This window comes from Babylonia areolata, chromosome 5 (assembly GCF_041734735.1).
Source record: "Babylonia areolata isolate BAREFJ2019XMU chromosome 5, ASM4173473v1, whole genome shotgun sequence".
In the NCBI taxonomy this organism is placed as follows: Eukaryota; Metazoa; Mollusca; class Gastropoda; order Neogastropoda; family Buccinidae; genus Babylonia; species Babylonia areolata.
In genome coordinates this window covers 43,592,253-43,613,137 of record NC_134880.1, presented here as the reverse complement: position 1 = coordinate 43,613,137, position 20,885 = coordinate 43,592,253, and the positions used below count along the sequence as shown (strand labels likewise).

The 20,885-nt window shown below is 42.1% G+C and overlaps 1 protein-coding gene and 1 long non-coding RNA gene across 3 annotated transcripts; one reads left to right on the top strand and one right to left on the bottom strand.

Annotated features, from left to right (window-relative positions):
• Positions 1-3,417: 3,417 nt before the first annotated feature.
• On the bottom strand, positions 3,418-10,862 carry LOC143282487 (uncharacterized). The gene is made up of 4 exons (XM_076588149.1): positions 10,521-10,862; positions 9,349-9,389; positions 7,604-7,733; positions 3,418-3,713 (listed from the first exon to the last, which is right to left on the bottom strand). Exons 1-4 carry the CDS (start codon positions 10,761-10,763, stop codon positions 3,612-3,614), a joined length of 516 nt encoding a protein of 171 aa, XP_076444264.1. The 5' UTR covers positions 10,764-10,862; the 3' UTR covers positions 3,418-3,611.
• On the top strand, positions 6,167-19,566 carry LOC143282488 (uncharacterized). Of its 2 annotated transcripts, none has more exons than XR_013055262.1 (3): positions 6,167-6,354; positions 14,350-14,514; positions 17,854-19,566. It is a non-coding gene; the product is annotated as an uncharacterized LOC143282488 (long non-coding RNA). The 2 variants fall into 2 exon arrangements; XR_013055261.1 differs by having other exon boundaries at positions 14,350-14,569.
• The last annotated feature ends 1,319 nt before the right edge of the window (positions 19,567-20,885 follow it).

The following is a 20,885-nucleotide window of genomic DNA, read 5'->3' as shown; positions in this document are numbered from 1 at the left end:
ATCACCTTCACTTGCTTTATTCATTCCTATCAGACTCTTTTTGTTCTTTCAGTTCCTTACACCCCTGAGTGTTTTCGTGAACGGTAAAGGGAAATTATGCTTTTTATTTGCACGTGAGACTGGGAGTCACAGACCTGCCGGAAAGTCACTCATTATCGTAAGGGTTTGTGCATATGCCGGGTGTACTTAATCAAACCATCACCATGATACAGACTACCACCCCACCCGCCCCCCCCTCACACTCTCCACCCTCGCCCCCAGCATCAATCTGTGTGCATGTGTGTCTGCTGCCGGAATCTGTTGGAGCATGAAAGAGCGATCAGTCTCTCAAGGGGTTTAGAGTTTGACTCACTTCCACTGCAATCTGTCCGAAAGGAACAGAACTCATGTCACTGGTTATTCGAATTCTTTCATCACGATGATGAAAGTCAATGAACAATTCAGAATCTGTGTCCAATGACAGCTTGAACAAGAAAAAGAAAGACAGTTTTTTTTGTTTTGTTTTTTTAATACAGTCATGTTAAACGATGGCATGATTCTTTTTTTTCCTTTTTTTATGTTTTTTTTTATGTTCAGTGTTTGTCTAGAAGTGCAAGTTTGTGTATATATTTTTTTAATTAGTTTACATTCATAGTGAATATCATTTATGTTTGTGCTGAAGCAAATTGATGACAAATAGTTGCCGTGTATGTTGTGTTCTTTTTCAGCTTTGTTGTGTGTGTGTGTGTGTGGTGGGGGGGTGGAGGTGGGGAGGGGGGAGTTGTTTTGTGTGCTTGTGTATGTGTGTGTGCTTTGGTGTGCAGGTTTGTGTGTGCATCTTTGTATGTGTGTGTGTGTGCATGCTTTTAATCTGTGTTTTTATGGGGGGGTTTTGTTGGTTTTTCTGTTTGTTTTTTGTTTACAACTAAGGATATGTTGCTCAACAGCTGAGGTGATATATGTTCAAGATCTGATCCAAAAACAAAATTTTGCAAGATCCATTGTAACCATTTAATCAAAATTGGAGAATTTATTAACTTTTCATCAAAATTGAAGTGATATGATAATAACTTGGATAAAACATGTGTCAGAACAACATCAGAGTATCCTTTGGGTAATATTTACTCATGTTTAAAATAGACATCATTTTGATTTATGCGTAATATATTTTGAAGGATTTTCTGTCATATGAATTCTGATAAAATACACATCATTCTGATTTTATGTGTAATATGTCCTGAAGGATTCTCAACTACAAAATAACAAAATTCAATTGTTTCTCATGCTTTCTGCTTGTTAGTAGTTGCTTTTTTTTTCATTTACAACCCAAATCTGATATGCTAAAGACACAAACAAAATCTGCCTATATTTTGTTCTTATAACATACATGTATGCATACGTTTGCATATGCATTTATATGCATTTGCACATATTGAGAGCTTGTAATTATACTGGTTTTTCATTGCAGTTTTGCCGTTTATTTGCTAAAAGCTGAACAAAATGTGTCTTCAGACATTTCTCAGTTCGTACTTGAGAGCATAGGGGATGAACATTTGCGTCTTACGATGGCAATGCTAACACTGGTACATCATAAAAATTGGTGTAAAATTTGAATTAATATTTGGTTGATCATTCTTTCATTTGTGATATTCTTCCTGTATTTTTATTTTCAATATTGGTTAGTTTCACTGTGGTAGTCTTAAAAAATCAGCTTTAAATAGCATGAATATGTGTTGATGCGTTTGTGTGGGTATGTACTTACGTGTGTATAACTTACATACACACTATAATACTACAAGTATATTTGTATTTGTATGCTTGTGTGAATGCATTTGTGTGTTTACATGTGTGAGAGAGAGAGAGTATGTGTGTGAGTACGCATGTTTGTGTAAGCATACATGTTCACACTGGTGTTTGAGTTGCAGGTTTTCTCTGAGAAATGTGAATTGCTGATTGGTATCTGTGGCCAATCTCTGGAGATAATTCAATAGAGGTGAAACTGTCCACAGTTTCGATGTTGTCTTGTTTTGTTTTGTTTCTGTTTTGCGTTTTTTCTCCCACACAGGCAATTGTGTATGATGTGCTGTTGAAAAGAAAAAAAAAAAGAAAAAAAAAAAAGATTAAGTAAAGAAATTTAAAAAAAAGGTCAGAAATCTTCTTTCCCTCAACAACCAGTGAGAAAGGAGTTTACCGTCTGTCTGAGACTATGATTATGAATGGAATAAAAATCTAAGGTATTGTTTATTTTAGTGTGTTTTATGTGTGTGTGCGTGCGTGCTTGTGTCCATGTGTGTGTGTGTGTGTGTGTGTGCTTGTGTGAGTGACGCATGCATATATTATGTCTTGTATATATGTGTATAAGCCAGTACTCTTATTTTATGTGAACGTATAGATGCACCTGCGACTATGATGGGTTAAGTCTGCATGTGTATTTTTGTGTATGTGTGTGTATGCATGCGTGCGCGCACATGCATGCATTGAGTATGTGCCTGAGAAACAGGAGATGGTGTCATGGGCAGAGGCAAGAGTGTGGGGGATGGGGAGGGAGAGAGAGAGAAGGGGGGGGGGGGAGGGAGCTGCAATGGGGCACAAAGTGTTCTTTTCTGAGACTTTGATACAGAACCAAATAGAATACTTTATTTATGTAACAGTCAATCTAAAAATCCCTCTATAAACATTTCAAACAAGATAAAAAATATAAAAAACAAGTACACAAAGTAGGGAGAGAGAGAGATAAGAGAAAAATGTATAAAGAAGAAAAGAGCAAGAGGTAGAAGAGAAAAATGGAGAGAGCAAGTAATCAGTGTACAAAGAAAGAGACCAAAAGAGAGAGATGGGAGGGGGATAGACAGGGGGAGGGGGGTTGGGCAGACAGAAATATTCAGATATAAACAGAACACTGAATCATTTTAATGACTAAGGCCAACAGCACCTATCATGACAAATGCAAAGTACTTTTCTGGAAAAAAAAATGTAACTGCAAAATATAACTAACTATTATTAGGTAGGGATGGTAAATACCAATATTAAAGATATAGATCGACAGAGAGACAGACAGTCAGACACAGAGAGAGAGAGAGATTTATAAAACTCGCCTCTCTTCCAAAATAGCCCCTCCCCATTTCCGTTCTTAGTTTCTCAAGCTGTCAAGTCCATCTACACTGATGTAATTATAAGTACTGTCCTTCACCTCTTGGGCTTTGAGTTCATGCGTGTGTCAGAGTCAACGTTAATTGGAGAGTGATGGCGATTGGATTTGTCTTTGCACTAGTGTCGGCGCTATTTAAGTACATGATTTACTTACTATTTGTTTATTTATTTACACACATCTGACATATCTGGAGGACTCTTGTCTGAAAAGTTCTTCTGTACAGTGTCTCTACGACTCCTCAAAGTTTGTGGAGAAGGAGAAGAAGAAGGAGGAAGAGAAGCAGAAGAAGAGGAAGAGGAATAAGAAGAGAATAAGAAAAAGGAGAAGATGAAGAGGAGGAAGAAGAAGAAGAAAGAGGAGAAGGAGGAGGAGCAGAAGAAGGAGAGAAGAAGAAGAAAACAAAGAAGAAGCAGCAGAAAGAAGAAAGAGGATTTATTATTCACAGAAGGCGGTGTATATACAGTGCCGTTGCCTGTGCCGTTCAGATCCTCTCAGTGAAGAAGGTCTTGCCCACAGCGGCCAGCTCAGTGTTGTACTCATCCATCTCCCTCCGCAGCTGTACCTCCAAGGCCCTCCTCCGCATCTGTCCACGTCAACCAATCAGTCAATCCTCCGCATCTGTCCACGTCAACCAATCAGTCAATCCTCCGCATCTGCCCACGTCAACCAATCAGTCAATCCTCCGCATCTGTCCATGTCAACCAATCAGTCAATCCTCCACATCTGTCCACGTCAACCAATCAGTCAATCCTCCGCATCTGTCCATGTCAACCAATCAGTCAATCCTCCACATCTGTCCACGTCAACCAATCAGTCAATCCTCCGCATCTGTCCACGTCAACCAATCAGTCAATCCTCCGCTCCGCATCTGTCCACATCAACCAATCAATCATGTCGCAATCAATCAATCAATCAACCACCCAACCAATCAATCAAAACATGCCGCAATCAATCTATCCTCCGCATCTATCCACGTCAACCAACCAATCAATCCTCCGCATCTGTCGACGTCAACCAATCAAACATGCCACAATCAATCAATCATCCAGCCAATCCATCAATCAAACATGCTGCAAGCAACCATTCAGTCAGTTAATCGAACATCCTGCAATCAACCAACCAACCAACCAACCAGCCAGCCAACCAAACATCAATCAATCGCACCAATTAATCAACCAAACACCCTTGAAAATAACTGAATCAACCAACCAGTCAATCACGAAACATGCGCGGTAACCAGTCAATCAACCAATCAATCGAACATAATGCATGCAATCAACACTCAAACACACCGCAATCAGTTGACCAATCAATCAATCAACATGCTGGAGTGAACCGACTAATCCATCATTCAAACATATCGCAATCGATCAACAAATCGATCAGTCGCGGCACACTCACTCAGCCCCATAGAGGTAGTTGCTGCGGTGTAGCTGACAGAGAGACAAGAGAAACCGACAGGCAGAGAGATAAGACAGAGAGAAAGATAAAGAGACAGACAAGGATCTACATACATGCACGCAGAGAGACAAAATAAGACAGAGTGACAGCGAGAGGAGACGGAGAAAAGTGGCAGACGAACAGTTAGTTTCCTTACACAGAGAGGCGAGAAGAGAGGACTGACGAAGTTGCAGTTCCGGAAGTAGCAGCGTGTGCATGTAAATGTACATATGTAATTATGATTTATAGATTTTTCTTAGAGAGACAGAGGCAGACAGATTGACAGCCACACAGAAAATACAACTATGAATCAATGATCCGAATCGTCCCCAACAGAACCAATGCTGTCCAAAGAGTCTAAGGGAAACAACTCAATACAGATGGCACACATAAAATGATCTCCCTTGGACCACCAGCTCCCTAACTCATCACAACGATGGTGAACAATGAATGGGTGCAGAAGATGCCGTAGTTATTTGTTCTACCTTGCGTTCTGGATCCATTGTCACTCGACCCAGAAACCAGTCGGGAATGGATCAAGCCTATCATTACAAAGTCAGAGTTCCAGTTTCTTAAGGAGGCGTCACTGCGTTCAGACACTGAAATCCAGATACGCTGCTCAGTACAAAATGGACATGGCTAACAGCAGCTTAAAAGAGTCAGGCCTTGAGTGCATGCATACATGTTTGTATACTTACCAAAGTGGAATTATTTTTACATAATTTTGCCGAAGGACAACCCTTTTCTTGCTGTGGATTTTTTTTTTTTTTCCAGTGCGCCAAATGCGTGCTGCTCATCGGCGGACCTCCCCGTCATCCGAATGACGGACATGGCCGCTCAGCTGATTTTCTCGTCAAACTGGGAAGAAAGGGTGGGAGTGGGAATCGAAACCGCACCCGCACGGACATTGTACTGGCAGATAATGGTCTTAACCTTACTGCCACCTTCCTTCTTGTTACGAGGTCAGAGGGAGGCCAAGCGGTAATGTGCCCGACTGGGAAGTTCAACTGATGTCCACTGACGGGTTCGAGACCCCTACGGGCCGAGGTGTTTACTTCACTAGACCTTGGGTGGTGGTCTGGGTGCTAGTCGTTCAGATGAAATGATAAACCGAGGCCCCATAAACACCACGTGTGTGTGTGCGTGTGTGTGTGTGTGTGTGTGTGTGTGTGTGTGACTGGGTGTGTGTGACTGTGTGTGTGTGTCACTGTGTGTGTGTGTGTGTGTGTGTGTGTGTGTTGGTCTGTGCGTGATGAAAACTTGCTTGAACTTGAAGAGGCTGCAATTATATTTCCCCTCTGTCTCTTCTACTACTACAACTCCCCCCCCCCCCCCCCCCCCCCCCCCTTGTCCCTCTGTTTCGGAGTGAGCGTTCTGTGACAAACGGTGTCGCAGATGCACGTTCAAACCGTGGATCCCGGCCGTGCACAGCCAAAAGCCTGCACAGACCATCGGGCTGATGGACGCATCATGTACTGAGACACAGGACAAGGGAACTAAATGAATGGAAAGACTGATCGCGACTCGGAAGTTTTCGATCTGTATTTTGTACTAACCTTCCGCCATTCTTGCGGAAGTGTCAGTGAGAGCTTGCCATGCAGCGGCTTCTTCCGTCTCCAATTGTCAATGTCTGCTGTCCAAAAAAAACAACCCCAAAAGCCGGACAGTTCTTTGCTGTGTCTGACTGCCGGTTTGGAAAGCTCTCGTTCAATTCCTACGTTTGTCTAACTGACGGTAAAGGCGGTGTATGTTGTTTTTATCAGCCACCAAACTTCATGTTTGAGGTAAGTTTTCTTGTGGTATACATTTTTATGAACATTTTGATATAATGTGTGTGTGTGTGTGCGCGCGCGCGCGCGTTTTTTTATTTTTTTATTTATTTATTTTGTTGTTGTTGTTGTTTTTGTTTGTTGTTGATTTTTTACACGCAGTGTGTGTCTCTGTCGTCATCTTTCCTTTCCTTTTCACCACTCAGCGACTTCCTCTTTTTTTTTTTCTTTTTTTTGGGGGGGCGGGGGGGGGGGGGGGGGGCACGCGCTAAATGGGTTGTCCCTGACAAGTTCTGTTTAAGAATCAACTTTGATAGTTAAACAAATAAACTTGTAGACAGAGAAAAGCGAAAAAATGTATATGCATAATTATATATAAAATGCGTGTGTAATCCGATATGTGGATGGCGCCGCAGGGTGGCGACGCGCTTTCCCGCGGCGAGCTTGCAGAGAAATCTTTTATGACAGCAAAAGCCACAAAATGCAGCGTAACACAGCACAACACAGCGCAACGCTGCACCGGCAGCACAACGCAACACAACACAGCGTAACTCCGCACAGCACAACACAACGCAGCATATCGCAACACAATAACGACAGAAAGCAGAAGACATGCACTGACCACACTGGGTGGTGGCTTTGGCCAGCTGTCTGCAAGCACTTATCATTTATCTTATCAATAATTATCAGTTATCACCCGTACGATCACTCACCATGATGGTGGCTTTGGCCAGCTGTCTGCAGGCACTTATCATTTATCTTCTTATCAATAATTATCAGTTATCATCCCTACGATCACTCACCACGATGGTAGCTTTGGCCAGCTGTCTGCAGGCACTTATCATTTATCTTCTTATCAATAATTATCACTTATCATTATTATTATCATCATTATTATGATTATGATTATTGTCATTATCTTTTTTTTTAAAATTAGTTTTCAATACTTATCACTGATTATGAGCACTGACCGTGATGGGGGCTTTGATCAGCTGTCGCACCTCCTGCGTTCGCTTTTATATTATTATTATTATTACAATATTTTATTATATTTTTTCATGATTATTATTATTATTATCTGATTTCATTACTTGCCATTATGATCACTGGCCGTGATGGTGGCTTTGGCCAGCTGTCCGACCCCAGTCCTGCAGGCACTTATTATTATTATCATTAACATTTTTTTTTTTTTTTTTTTTTTCAATATATACAATTATTTTTGTTATAATCATTATTTTATGATTTTATCACAATGATGACTGACCATGATGGTGGCTTTGGCCAGCTGCCTGACCTCCCCCTGGCACTGGGCCCTGATCCTTCGCACCCGTTTGTTGGCCACCTTCACCTCGCCGTCGGTCAGCACCTTCGTTCTGTTCATGTCCTTCCACTCACTGCTCACAGAGAGAGAGAGAGTGAGAGAGGAGGGGCGGGGCGGAGAGAGGGGGGGGGGCAAGGGGGGGGTTGAGACAGAGGGAGAGAGGGGAGGGAGAGAGGGGGAAGTGAGAGAGGGGAGAGAGGGGGAGCGCCAAAGGGGAGGGGGGATAGGGACAGAAAGGGGGAAGAAGAGAGAGAGAGAGGGGAGGGGGGAGGGGAGAAAAGGAGGAGAGGAAGAGAGAGGGGGGAGAGAGGGGGGAGGTAGAGAGACCGGGGTGGAGAGGGAAAGAGAGAGCAGTGAGAATAGGGGGGATAGGGATAGAAAGGGAGGTGAAGAAGAGAGAGAGGGGGAAGAGAGAAAGGGGGGGAAGAGAGAGATGAGAAAAGGGGGGGTTGGGATAGAAAGGAGGGAGAAAAAGAGAGGGGGGAGAGAGTGAGCGGTGAGAATAAGGGGGATAGGGATAGAAAGGGGGGAGAAGAAGAGAGGAGGGGAGAAAGGGAGGAGAGAGAAAGGAGGGGAGAGAGCGGTAAGAATAGGGATAGAGAGGGGGGAGAAGAGAGGGGGAGGTAGACACGGGGGGTGGGGGGTAGAGAGACGGGGGGGGGGAGAGAGATAGGGGGGAGAAGAAGAGAGGGGGAGGGGGGAAGAAATGAAGGAGAGGAAAGAGAGAGATGGGGGGAAGAGGGAGAGAAAGGGGGCAGAGGAAGAGAGAGGGTGGGGGGAGAGGAAGAGAGGGAGGGGGATAGGGGGTAGGAGAGAGAACAAAGAAATGGGGGAGAGAGAGGGAGGGAGAGAGAGAGAGACAAGACACGACAAGACAAGACACGACAAATTCTTAGTTTCCGAGGATAACAGATAAGCCTACACTACACAATAATAAACAGTCACGAGCATGGTGTAAACACACACACACACACACACACACACACACACACACACACACACACATATCAATATATCTATACATGTATGTATGTATATATGCACGCACGCACATATAGATATGCATGCACGCACATAGATAGATGGATGGATAGATAGGCACAGATACATAGATGGATTGATAAATACCAAAAGGTATGGAGAAAAATGAGAAAGTGTGTGTGTGTGTGTGTGTGTGTGTGTAAATGTGTTGAGCATAATGTGCGTCTGTATCATTTTCCATGTCCTTTGACTCAGCGCCTCCGTCTGGTTTGTTGCTGTTGACGTTGTGTTCTTTTCATCCGAACGTGCTGTCATAGTTCTCATTGCACTGCTGCAGCTAGGGCTCCACGCAATTTTGGATTGTATGAGTACCGTTGGCACAGAACGGATCATTATTATTATGGTTAGGTGGGTGACTGCCATGTTTGTATGTGTCTGTGTGTGAGGCTATGAGGAGAATGATAAGAAGGGGATGAGGGGGGTGGAGGGGTTGAAGGGAGAGTTGCTGCACGTGCACGTTAGATTTCACGCCAGTGTGGGGGATGGGGTCGGTGCGTGTGTGCGTGTTTGAGATATCAGGAACCTGTACCTTAAACACACACACACACACACACACACACAAGGAAAGTGAGAGAGTGAGAGAGGTGGGGAAGGGGTGTGGGGGTGGGGGTGGGGGGGGACTAACAGATACACAGAGACGCACTTACTCATTTAGCTTTCGCAGATAAAGCAGCAAGTCTTGATATTCCTGGAGATGAAAACAAACCCAAAAGCATTCCACTTTCTGTCACGTTGAGTTGTTTTATGGGGGGGGGGGGGTTAAGTCACGTGGCATGTACAATTGGCAGCTTGCAAATGATGGTGTGTGTGTGTTTGTGCGCGCGCGTGTATGTGTGTCACTGTGTGTGCACATGCGTGCGTAAAAAAAATATGCCTTTATGCACAGATATGTATATTGTGCATTTGAACAAATGTTAACAGAAATGCCAATGCTAAGTAAACAACATAGCGACTGTCTGGAATCACAAAACAATAAACATTTGCTTGCGTGCGTGTATGACTGCGTGCGTGTATGAGTGCGTGTGCACGGCATGTGTGTGACAACGATGATGATGATGATGATGATTATGATGCTAAGAAGTATCTGTAGAGAGAAAATAGGCCTACTAGTACTACTGTCTCTAAGATGCTCTTTGAAATGGAAGAGAGAGACAGAGAGCCAGACAGAGAGGTGCGACGTGCAGTTAGAGGGGACTGTTAACAGGACTACAATTTCAACAAGACTCGTGATCTAGGGGTTCAAATCCCTGGTCTATATGATGGTGTGTTAGTAGTGTCACGGTAAACAGGACTCCAAATGCTGACTTTCACTGTCGTAATATATAATTTACAAACAAAATACATTCTAATATCATCATTAAAAGTAGGAAGAAACCAAAATTGGTGGAAATCTGATACACAAAGGAATTACTTTTAAAAATAAAAGCATTTACTCGCAAAAAGTGAAATTAATGACGAACGGCATTGCTCAAGTACCCACTGTCAGATTTTTGTTGAGCTTATTTGGGCCAATACTGGTCTCATTTCCCTGGTAGGGTCTGGATCTATCTATTTAGCGATCGGTTCTATTTCTGTTCTGAATTTTTTCATACCATATCATATCAAGTGTCACGGCTTTTAGGCTTTATCAGCCTTTTGCCTGATCAGTTAGGACCTTTTTATTTATTCCTTTTTTTAAGATTTAATCTTTTCAGTGTTTATCTAATAAATTCTTAAAACTGTTAGATGTTCCTGCAGTGCCAATGTTACTAGGCAGATTATTCCAGAAGCTGACAACCCTAGTGAAAAAGGTTTGATTTGGTGAATGTCTTCATTTTACCGTATTAGATTTTTGAAACATTTGCTCTGGACGATGCTCCAGCTTCTCTTCGCTTGGCGGTGGCTTCTCGAACCGCAGGACGGTGTCTCGCATGACGAAACTCATGGTGAAGAAGGGAAATCGTGGCTCTCTCACGTAAACACCCACACTGAAGGAGTCTAACCACCGGAAGTTTGGTTTCGGCTTGTGATCAGCGGCGGGGGAAGGCGTATGAATCTCGTTCAGAATCTCGACCACACGCATTCATTGTCATGACAGCCAAAATGTAAAGACTTGTGTGCAGACGCCGTGATAATTCGTTTCAATAACTGTTGATAACGTTTGCTTGACTTGTTAAAAAAAAAACAATTTAAAAAAGCGAGGCTTATTTGGAAGAAGTATCTTAAAATAAAATAAAAATTAAAAGGAGTGGGGGAAGGGGTTGGGAGGTGGAGGAGCTCCATTCATCTGGCAGAGATCTTTGACGTCATTTTGTCGTGCCTTTTCCTTCTTTCTTTAACGTCATCAGCAAGAGATAACAAGTCATTTTGACGTAAGCTTAGAATTCAAGCGCTGATTTATTTTATCAGTTCTTCTTTCCATTCCTTCATTGAATTTATGACATTGTTGTCGTTTTTGTTTGTTTGTTTTTTGTTTTGTTTTGTTTTGTAAACTGTTCGTTGGTTCTTTGTGTTGGCTTCCACAATCAAGGCATTGCACAACATAATGCTATTGTGCAGCTTCTTTGGCTTTTGCGAGTTTTTTTGTTTTTGGTTGGGTTTTTTTTTTTTTGGGGGGGGGGGGGGGGATTGTTGTTTTTTTGTTTTGTTTTGTTTTTTGTTTGTTTTTTGTCCGGCACTCGTGGGTCTTCCAGTTGATCAGATCAGTCGTTTGCAGAAAGTTCAGAACCTTGCAGCTAAACTTCTAAAGCTGAAATATCTAAGCGTGAACATTGATTTATTCAGGCTTTGATGCACTTGATCACATCTGTTTGTCGATTCTCGACAGGCAAACAAACATAAATACAGACAGGCAGGTGGGTCAACTGTTCAAGTCTTCCCGACTGCAACCCTCTACGCGCGCGCGTAGTGTGTGTGCGGGGTGGGGTGTGGTGTGTGGAGGGGGTGTGAGGGAGTTGGTGTGTATGTTGGTTAATGTGTGTGCACACGCACCTCTGTGTGTGTGTGTGGCGAACGCGCGCACGCTCACGCGTGTTCTTGATTATGAAGGTGTTCTTTTGTTGTTGTTTTTTCCGCTTCCAACATCTGGTAGTTGCGCTGTGCCCTCTCTCTCTCTGCTGTCATGTTCACTTCATCTTGACAAGACCTTTCAAGTGCATGAAGCATGTGAAGTCCGTGCGAGCCGAGTCCACAGTGAGTTTGCAACTGACAACTCCGCGTGCGTCGGCTGGCCACCCAGCCAGAGTGACCGAAGCACAGGACATGAGTGACACAGCTGTAGGAGTGGAAGCGGGGATTATAATTTATTCCTGTTAGCCCATTGGCCAGTTTGCTTTCCCGCACATGTGCAAAGCTTGCTGTGCAAAACGGAGGCGCCATGTTTTTTTGTTTTTGTTTTGTTTGTTTTTTTTGTCATTCCCCGAACACCGTGTGTGTGAGAAGGAAATCTTGGGTTTGCAGGATAATATGAGGTTAGTGTTTGTAAATATTTATTGAATAATAGTGTTAGTATAAGTCATGGAATATTGTGTCGCCGGTATAATTTGCCATGGAATATGTTTTGGGTATTATTTAGTCACAGATTAAGTTAATCAGTAACGGAATATAGTGTGGATATTTGTCATGGAATATAGTTCAGTTGGTATTTATCAGTCATTGAATGAGTTAGTATTCGGTTGTCATTGTATATTGTAGTGTTAGTAGGGAATAATTTTTATGGTGTCAGTAGTATTTAGTTATAAGTCACGGGATACAGTTCGTGGTCTGCTATTGGGTCGTTGTTTTGTGACAGTGCTGGAGTTGCGAATAGGACAGTGATTTAAATGAAGTTTAGGGGAAACCGTTTATTTCGCTGTTTAGGAGTACGTGAGTTCAGTTGATAGGCAGGTAACTGAATGTCTGAAGAATTGCTGCTCTTATGGAGTGTGGAGAATATGGGAGAGGGGGCGGGGGCGCAATTTTCTTGGTGTGATTTTTGTTTCTTTTGGCGTATCCGACGGTATTTAAACCCAGCCATTACGGTAGCCACATTCCGTCTTCGAGAAAGACACACGCAATGTGAATCGTGTCATGGCCTTCTCCACGGAAAGGTGGTGGTGGTATTTAACGTGTGTGCAAGACGCTATGCGTCCATTCACTTCGCACACAGAACCTCTGTTTATAGTCTTTTTTTTAAAAGACTTTTTAGGAAATGAAGTCAGAACCAGGGCTAACACACAAGCTAGAATTGGCTTTTCTTTTTCTTTTTAAAATTCATATGATCTATATTTACTATATCCACTTCTTTTTTTTTACCGCCCACTCCTCTGTTACTGGGTGGGTAAACGTCCACGCCTTGTGAACACTACCAATTCCGTCTTGAGGGGAAATATTGTGGATATTGTCCCTTTTTTTTATGCACCGTACGTGAATCGAGTTCATCAGCATCAACGTATCACATTCCGTGCACCACACGTTGAAGGATCATTTCTAAGGTATCCTTTCTTTCCCCCATCCCTTGCCACCCTTTCTCCATAATGCAGGCTCTTTTCGTTGAATGATAGAATCGTTTTGGTGAATACCTGTAAAACATTTTTCTTTTTCTTTTTAGGGGCTAGGGATAGTGCTGGGGGATTTTCGGTATTTGACAGAGCTGCAATTCACCAAAATGCAAACATTCGGGGAAAAAAAAAAGAAAAAAAAACTGTTTCGAGTATTCCCGATATTTAGCAGTACTTTTATTCAAATACAATGATTTATTCTGGGAAAGGGAAAATGAAGAAAAAGGGGGAGTGAGGGGCGTGGGGTGATTTCTCACATTTTAACAGAAAAGAGCGAGGCACAGCACACACCTGTTATTTGTGTCACAAGGCGATACGTGCAAAGATGAGGGCACACCACCACGGGCATTGCTGTTTGGGACAAATTGAAATGAATAAAATGAAACCAGGACGTTATTCCAGAAACCAAGGCTGCTTTGCTAGGAAACGGTGCTGATCAATAGTTCAAGACAATCTGTCCGTGGGCGCGCGCGCGCGCGTGTGTGTTTGTGTGCTGTTTGTATTGCTGTTTCGTTATATTTGTACTGCAAATCAAACACCATCAGATTCGTGTGTACAATTCCTGGGCACCATATAAAATATCCAATAGTAGTAGTTACTACTATTATTTACAACACAACACAATGTCACCTAATTAATGCCCACAAGAGAACTTTTGAGACACATACATCGAGCCACTTAAAACGCCGATAAGACTACGCAGGTGTTAACATACTTTTAAAAAGATGTTAACAGCATAGAAATTAAGATGACATTGCCTCGCTCTTTTCTGTTAAATTGTGAGAAATCACACCACCCACCTCCCTCCCCCTTTTTCTTCATTTTCCCTTTCCCAGAATAAATCATATTTGAATAAAAGTACTTTTAAATATCGGGAATACTCAAAAGTTTTTTGGGTTTTTTTTTCCAGGATGTTTACACACAATCATTGATATGCCTCCTGAAGTGCGCGCGTACACACACACACACACACACACACACACACACACACACACACATATATATATATATATATATATATATTGGTGGTGTCATTTTTAGTAGTAGTAGTTGTACTGGATGAGAAAAACTGTTTGGTGCATGTAGGAGTGTTGATAGTCCCTTTAACCTAATTCAGACTGTTCACTCCAGGATCTCATCATTTTCACCCTCTGCCAACGGCGCGATCAGCTGACAAGGGAGCCACCAGCCACCCACAGGCTGCACATTGTCAGAACAGATGACCAAGCTGAAAGTGAAAGCATCCCCGCCACCCTCGAATCCTCCATCCAGAGGTCCGATGCCAGAGGAAGTGACGTAAGTTCTGCTCGTTGTGTTGCTCATGGCGAACCTTCTGAGAGAAGTCTGTCAGGTGAGTTGGTCTGTGTCGGTGGTCGTTACCGAAATTGTGTCCACAGCCATCGCTCATTAGTGGTGGTTTTTGGTGGTTTGGGGATGTCGGACATACTGGTTTAGCCTCGTTCGTTGAAAGGTGAGTGTGTGCGCGTGTGTCGGATCTGTTTATATGTGCGAGTATAATGGATCAACATCGTGGGCTGCTCTTTGCTGAATCGCAGAGAGCAGCCCGCAACCCAGACGGATGGCTGAAGATGATTTGTCATCAGTGGTGCCTCCACAACCCCACCCGCAGAGAGCAGCCCACAACCCAGACGGATGGCTGAAGATGATCGGTCATCAGTGGTGCCTCCACAACCCCACCCGTGGTTACGAGACCGATGATTACTTTGTTGGTTTTTCTTCTGTCTTTCTGTATCTTACTCCGGGTCTTTCTTTTTCTCCACTGGAGGGCAAAGCATGAAAAAGACAATATTCGCCAATGCATTCACTTGAGAGAAGAGAGAAAAAAAACACTGTCCCTCCTTGCTCCCTCTAGCACGTGTAAGTCCACATGGATGAGTGACAACCTCCCCCCGCTCACCAAATCTGCTCCTACGCCGCACTCTATCCTCCCCTTTCAGACCTTTTAACCCTCGTCTCCCACAGTACCCCCCTCCCCCATCCCTCCCCAACTGCCAGGCTTAAAAGCTGATTAGTTGTCTGTGAAGGTGAAAAGAGTCCATTACTGATAACGGAGGACTTGTGCTGGTACTGGGTGAAGTTTGGTCATAACCAAGTGGACAGGTAAGCGTTGGTGTCTTGTGGACAAAGGAGTTTGGGGAGAGTTCTGTTTTCTCTTCAACCCCACTTGCACCCTCTTTTCGCTTTTTGACTCACTTGTGTAAACAAAGTGAGTATGTTTTAACCCGGTGTTCGGTTGTGTGTGTGTGTGTGTGTGTGTCCGTGGTAAACTTTAACATTGCCATTTTCTCTGCAGATACTTTCAGTTGACACCAAATTAGGCATAAAAATATGAAAAATTCAGTTCTTTCCAGTCATCTTGTTTAAAACAATATTGCACCTCTGGGATGGGCACAGAAAAATTTTAAAAAATGCTTAATTATATGCAAACTGCATTTACTGTTATATTTATATTTTTTGTATTCTCTAAATTTGGCACTTTGATCTGATTAGACCCAACAACAAGAGCAGTCATTATTATCACTTTTTGTTCAAACAGGAACGTCTTTTGCTAAGCATGGAAGTTTTTATTTTGCAAACGTTTTGGTGCAGATAGTAGAAAAGGGAAAGTACTCTGTAATTAATGCTAGGGGACTTAATTCGAATCTGGTTAGGACTTTTTTTTTTCTTTTTCTTTTTAAACGCGAAGCTTTATAATAACAAATACAGAACACATTTTAACGATTAGATTTTTTTTTTTTAAGTGTATCACGAGTGAGTCTTGAAGGCCTTGCCTCTCTTGTTCTGACTTGTACTGTGGAAAGAGTTTAGTCATCAAACACAACGGTCTGTTTTGCTTCAAATTGTAAAACGACCAAAGAATACATTCTTTTTTTTCAGTGAGAGAATTTCGCACTTCAGCATGTATATTTTAGTTCACGTGGTAATGTTGCTGTCGTCATCAAATTTATGCAAATGATACAGATCAGGAGTTTAGTGGTGGTGTTTTTTGGTTGTTGTTTTGTGTATGTGTGTGTGTGTTTTGTTTTTGGGTGTGTTTTTTTCTACACATGTATTTCTGATTGCTTACAAATCGAGTGAAGGTATTTTTGTGCGGTCATATCCATGTTTGTGTGTGTGTGTTTTGGGGGTAAGAATTGAAATGCTTGGTCTGGAAATGACAAAATCTGTATTGGGATAAAGATTCCGGTCTTTCCGACTAAAACGTTAATGGTGATGGTGACGATCCATATAGTCAAACCGATGAATGTCAAGGTCTTGGTAAATGACAAAGAAACAACCATCTTCTCCCACTCCCCACCCCAACTCACTCAAATCTCCAGAGATTTTTTCCCCTTATTCTCTCTCTCTCTCTCTCTCTTGAACATGCAAAGTGTAATCGTATGGAAAGAGATCATGTTCCAGTTACGGAAATCCTCAGCCATATCAAAGTCTCGTGCTACGTAGAAGAAACAGTAGCAACAAAAAGGGTTGCCCCTCGCAAAGTTCTGTAGAAAGATACACATTGGTTGTGAAAGAAATATACTTGGAGACAAAAGTGGGAAGTGAGTGGCGCTGTACCGTCCGTGGCGACGCGCTCTCCCCGGTGAGAGCAGCCCGAATTTCACGTTAAAAAAAAAGATGACGTACGGTAATATACACCGCACCATATACAATACAGCGGAATGGGATGCAACCTCGTGTGGAGAGGTGGTGGTGATGAGAGATATTCCCGGTAAATGAACAGGATGGAAGAGATGGGAGCATTATCGGGCACATCAGTTTGTCAAGACAGTGGTTAAAAAAAATGAATGTGTCGACTGATTAAAAAAAATATTCGCGAAAAACTTTTCTTTTCTTTTTTTATCGCTAAATCTTAGTCTTATGGCATACTCTTACTGTGACTTACGATTTGTTTGTCATGTAGCTTTGGTGATACGCGTTGAGCACCATTGAAGATGTTTTTTAATGCTTAAAAACTTTTTTTTTTATATATATATATATATATATTTATCTGGCATGTTTGAAAACTGGTTTGCCGAAGCATATCTTACGTCATGAACGATTTTTTTCAAACATTTTTATTCAATTTTCACATCACACACATACAGACATACATTGATAGTCATAGTAAGCTAAATAAACATGATAAAAAAACAGAATATGATATGTCAGAAAGAAGGAAAAACAGGGTGGCGATATAGAGGGGAAAAGAATAGGATGGCCGATTAGGTAATATTTACATTTGAATTTAGATAAACGAAGAAAAAAGCCACAAAAAGGATGCCGACAAAGGTGGATAAATCAAAATTAGATGTATGTGATTATGATCGCTGGATGTGATCCAGGAAACCAGATGGATCCTTGGTTGTCAACCTCACAATATAAAATCATATGGCCATGCTCTTGAGTTGCAAGATGCAAAATATTGCTATATTATCACAATTGCATAGACATACAAGTAATATACATTTAATTTGTATCATAAAAAAACAGGGATTAATATGAAAACAATTTGCTAATAAAGTCATTAAGTTTTTCATGGCTATAATTATATTCAGTTGTATATCTATACTTTAATCTTTTTTTTCTTTTCTTTTTTTCTTTACAGACATTTCTTTGTTGTGCCTGTTTCAGATCAGCAGTCTTGAGGCGCAATCCTGCAGGCGGTTGGTTGTTCAGGACAACTGATGGCTTCTGCTCCAGCAACACGTATCACCCGATGACAAGTACACTCGTGTGCCCCAGAAACAAGTACGTCAGTGAACCTCAGACAAGTACCCCAGGGAACCCAAGAGATAAGAACCCATGGATTCCAAGAGATAAGGTGCCAAGTGCTTCAGTGGCGGCGCATCTCGGTTCAATGTTTGTGGTGTAGTCTTGAGAAAAGCGTGTGTGCGTGTCACAAAATCGTGTTGATCACATGTGCCCTTGGAGCGAAACCTAACCGAACACACCTGCAATGCAAGATTTACGAAGTGAAGCGCATGGACTGATTTTCAGACACGCCCTGTCACTCCTCGGGCATACATGTAGTGCCGCATAGAAAGAACGGAAGACAGAGGAGGGAGGAAGGGAGATAATGAATCAGATTTGTTCTTTTAAGGCCATAGCCCCATGTCAACAGGGATGATAACAAAAGTCTTTGCAGCTGTCGGTGACAATATTTATAACTGCTTGAAACCTTTACCACAGAAATTAGGACAACACACAATACTGCTTCTCTTGACTTAAATGCCGTATGTAAATATAGTGCGAGCTTATTTATAACACCATCAGTTGATGCCGTCAGTCAACTAAAACATGAGCGTTCATAATATTCTTTTGAAATACGTTTTTGGTTTAAGATCATTCAGGCTCCATCAAGTTAGCTTACAAGTTTTTATTCAACTATGCATCGGGAAAAGCCAGCTAACAGAAAGCCTAGCTCAGTTTTAAAAAAAAATAAAAGAGTACATGAACCGTCGAAGTGTAGTTATTAGCTAGCGCGTGCAATTGTGCAAACACAGACATTAGACATGTATACACATTTGATCACCTTTGTTGGTGACCATGGAATACTGAGGTAAGCTGCCACAGGAGTTTGCAGGTGTTTCGCTCCAGTCAGTTGGGTTTTTTTTTTTTTACGTAGAGACTATTTCCCCAACGTTGATGACCAGTTTTTATGCTGTGACTAAGAATGTATTCCCCCATGTTGATAGCCAGTTTTCATGCAGTATAGGCCTGTATTCCCGTGTTCATGTCCAGTTTCCATGCTGTGATTTGGGCTGTACTCCATAGTTTGAAATGCCGTGACTAGGTCTGTATTCCACCATGTTGTAACTAGGTCTGTATTCCCTATGCTGATGCCAAAACCGTTGGTCCACTCACCGTGTTGTAAATACCAGGAAATAGATCCGAGATGAGCGTAAAAAAGCGGTTCAGTTTTGTCGATTCAAAATTAGCTGTCGCTTTCTGAAATCTGCAGCATGACCCAAAAGTGCCAGCTAACCAACCCACCCTTCACTTTTCTGAAGAATAATATGGTGATAAACATGTGAACTGTATCACATAAGTGAATCAATTATATCTGTTTTTGTCGAGCGTTTGCCAACTGCCATTAAGGTCTGGAGTATTTTTTTTACTGGGCAGATCCAGACACTAGCAATGTCTTTACTTACGTAATTGGCATCGGGGCACGTTACTGTGTACTGGCCTGATCGTGACTGCTTTCTTGGTCAGAATGCCACATTCTATTTTTTAGAGGGAAAAAAGTAACCAGTTATGGTGCTTCGCTAAAAATACAAGCAATATAACCAAAAAGTCGTCCATGTGAAAATAAAACAAGTTCGGCATCAAGGCTTTTTTTTTTTTTTTTTGACGCGCTGGTGCATTCAAAAAGTGGACCAACGGGGTTGCCAGGTTTAGACTGGTTGCTTTCCTTGCCGAGAGATTTTGGACGAAGCACATGGTCATAGGGCAAAAGCTCACCGGCAATGTTTGGCAAAGTAGTGTAGCTTGTTCCATTTCCAAGGTGGCGTCAAAGCACATGAAGTGATCCATATACACTACACATGCTTAAAGCAAAGATGTATCCAGTGATACAAAATATACCATGCGCTGCTATGGGGAAAAAAACAAAAACTATTTCCCTCGGGTCTGAAATGATCCGATACGATGAAACCAGTACATCAAAGATCAGTTCAGACCCTTAGATTTAATAATAAAAAATAATAATAATAAAAAAGAAATGGTGGGCATTGTCAAAATTACAACACGACCAGGACTGTTTCGAAAACACAACAAAAATCCAGCACTCTATACTTCAATGCATCTCCCTTTCAAGTAATGCTGGCACTGTTCAAATTATTGATTGAAGACTCTCAATCCATATTTCAGTTACCGCCCCTTCAAGTAACGCTGGCACTGTCAGAGTGCCAGAACTCATGAATGAAAACCTACAACTGACAGGATGCGTCCTGCAGACACAGTGGCATTATCACTGGCGAACGCATTGCTGTTTGTACGGTGAACCAACTTCCATGGACAAACGTGTACGCCATATGTCCCTCAGCAACAACTGGTCAAGCGGAACTGTGATGACTGGCAGAAATGTGTGCAACACCATCTTGGGAATCGTGGGGAGGTCCGTCTCGGTGCACATAACAGGTGTGTGGCTGCTGCCCTTGTGTCCTGGGTCACAGCTGTAGGGGTCCAAACCATTGTGGTGTCTCTCTTCTGTGGGCTCTCCATGTCTGCTTCAACTCTGCGCAGCAAAAATTTCATAAAACAATTCAGTATATCAAAAATAAACACGTTTTGTAAACTGAAAATAGTGAAATGATGTGGGGTTTTTTTTGTTTTGTTTTGTTGTTGGTTTTTTGTTGTTGTTGTTTTTTATTGTATAAAATAAAACAAAAAGAACATATAAACAGGTATTAAGATTTGTTAAAGATGGCACTCAAATTTGTGCGGCTGTCAATCTTTGATTACCAATAATACAAGAACTGCATGCTTGTAAGAACTAACCAAATACACTATTACAAGGGGCGTGTAAAAGCCTCATGGCCAACTATTGTCTGCTCTACCACTCCTTCGATGAAAAAGGGGAAAGCAACAACGACATAATTCAGGGAGAGTGCCCGCCCCTCATTCCGACATTCACCTTTCTTTCCCTTTCTTTTTTTTTC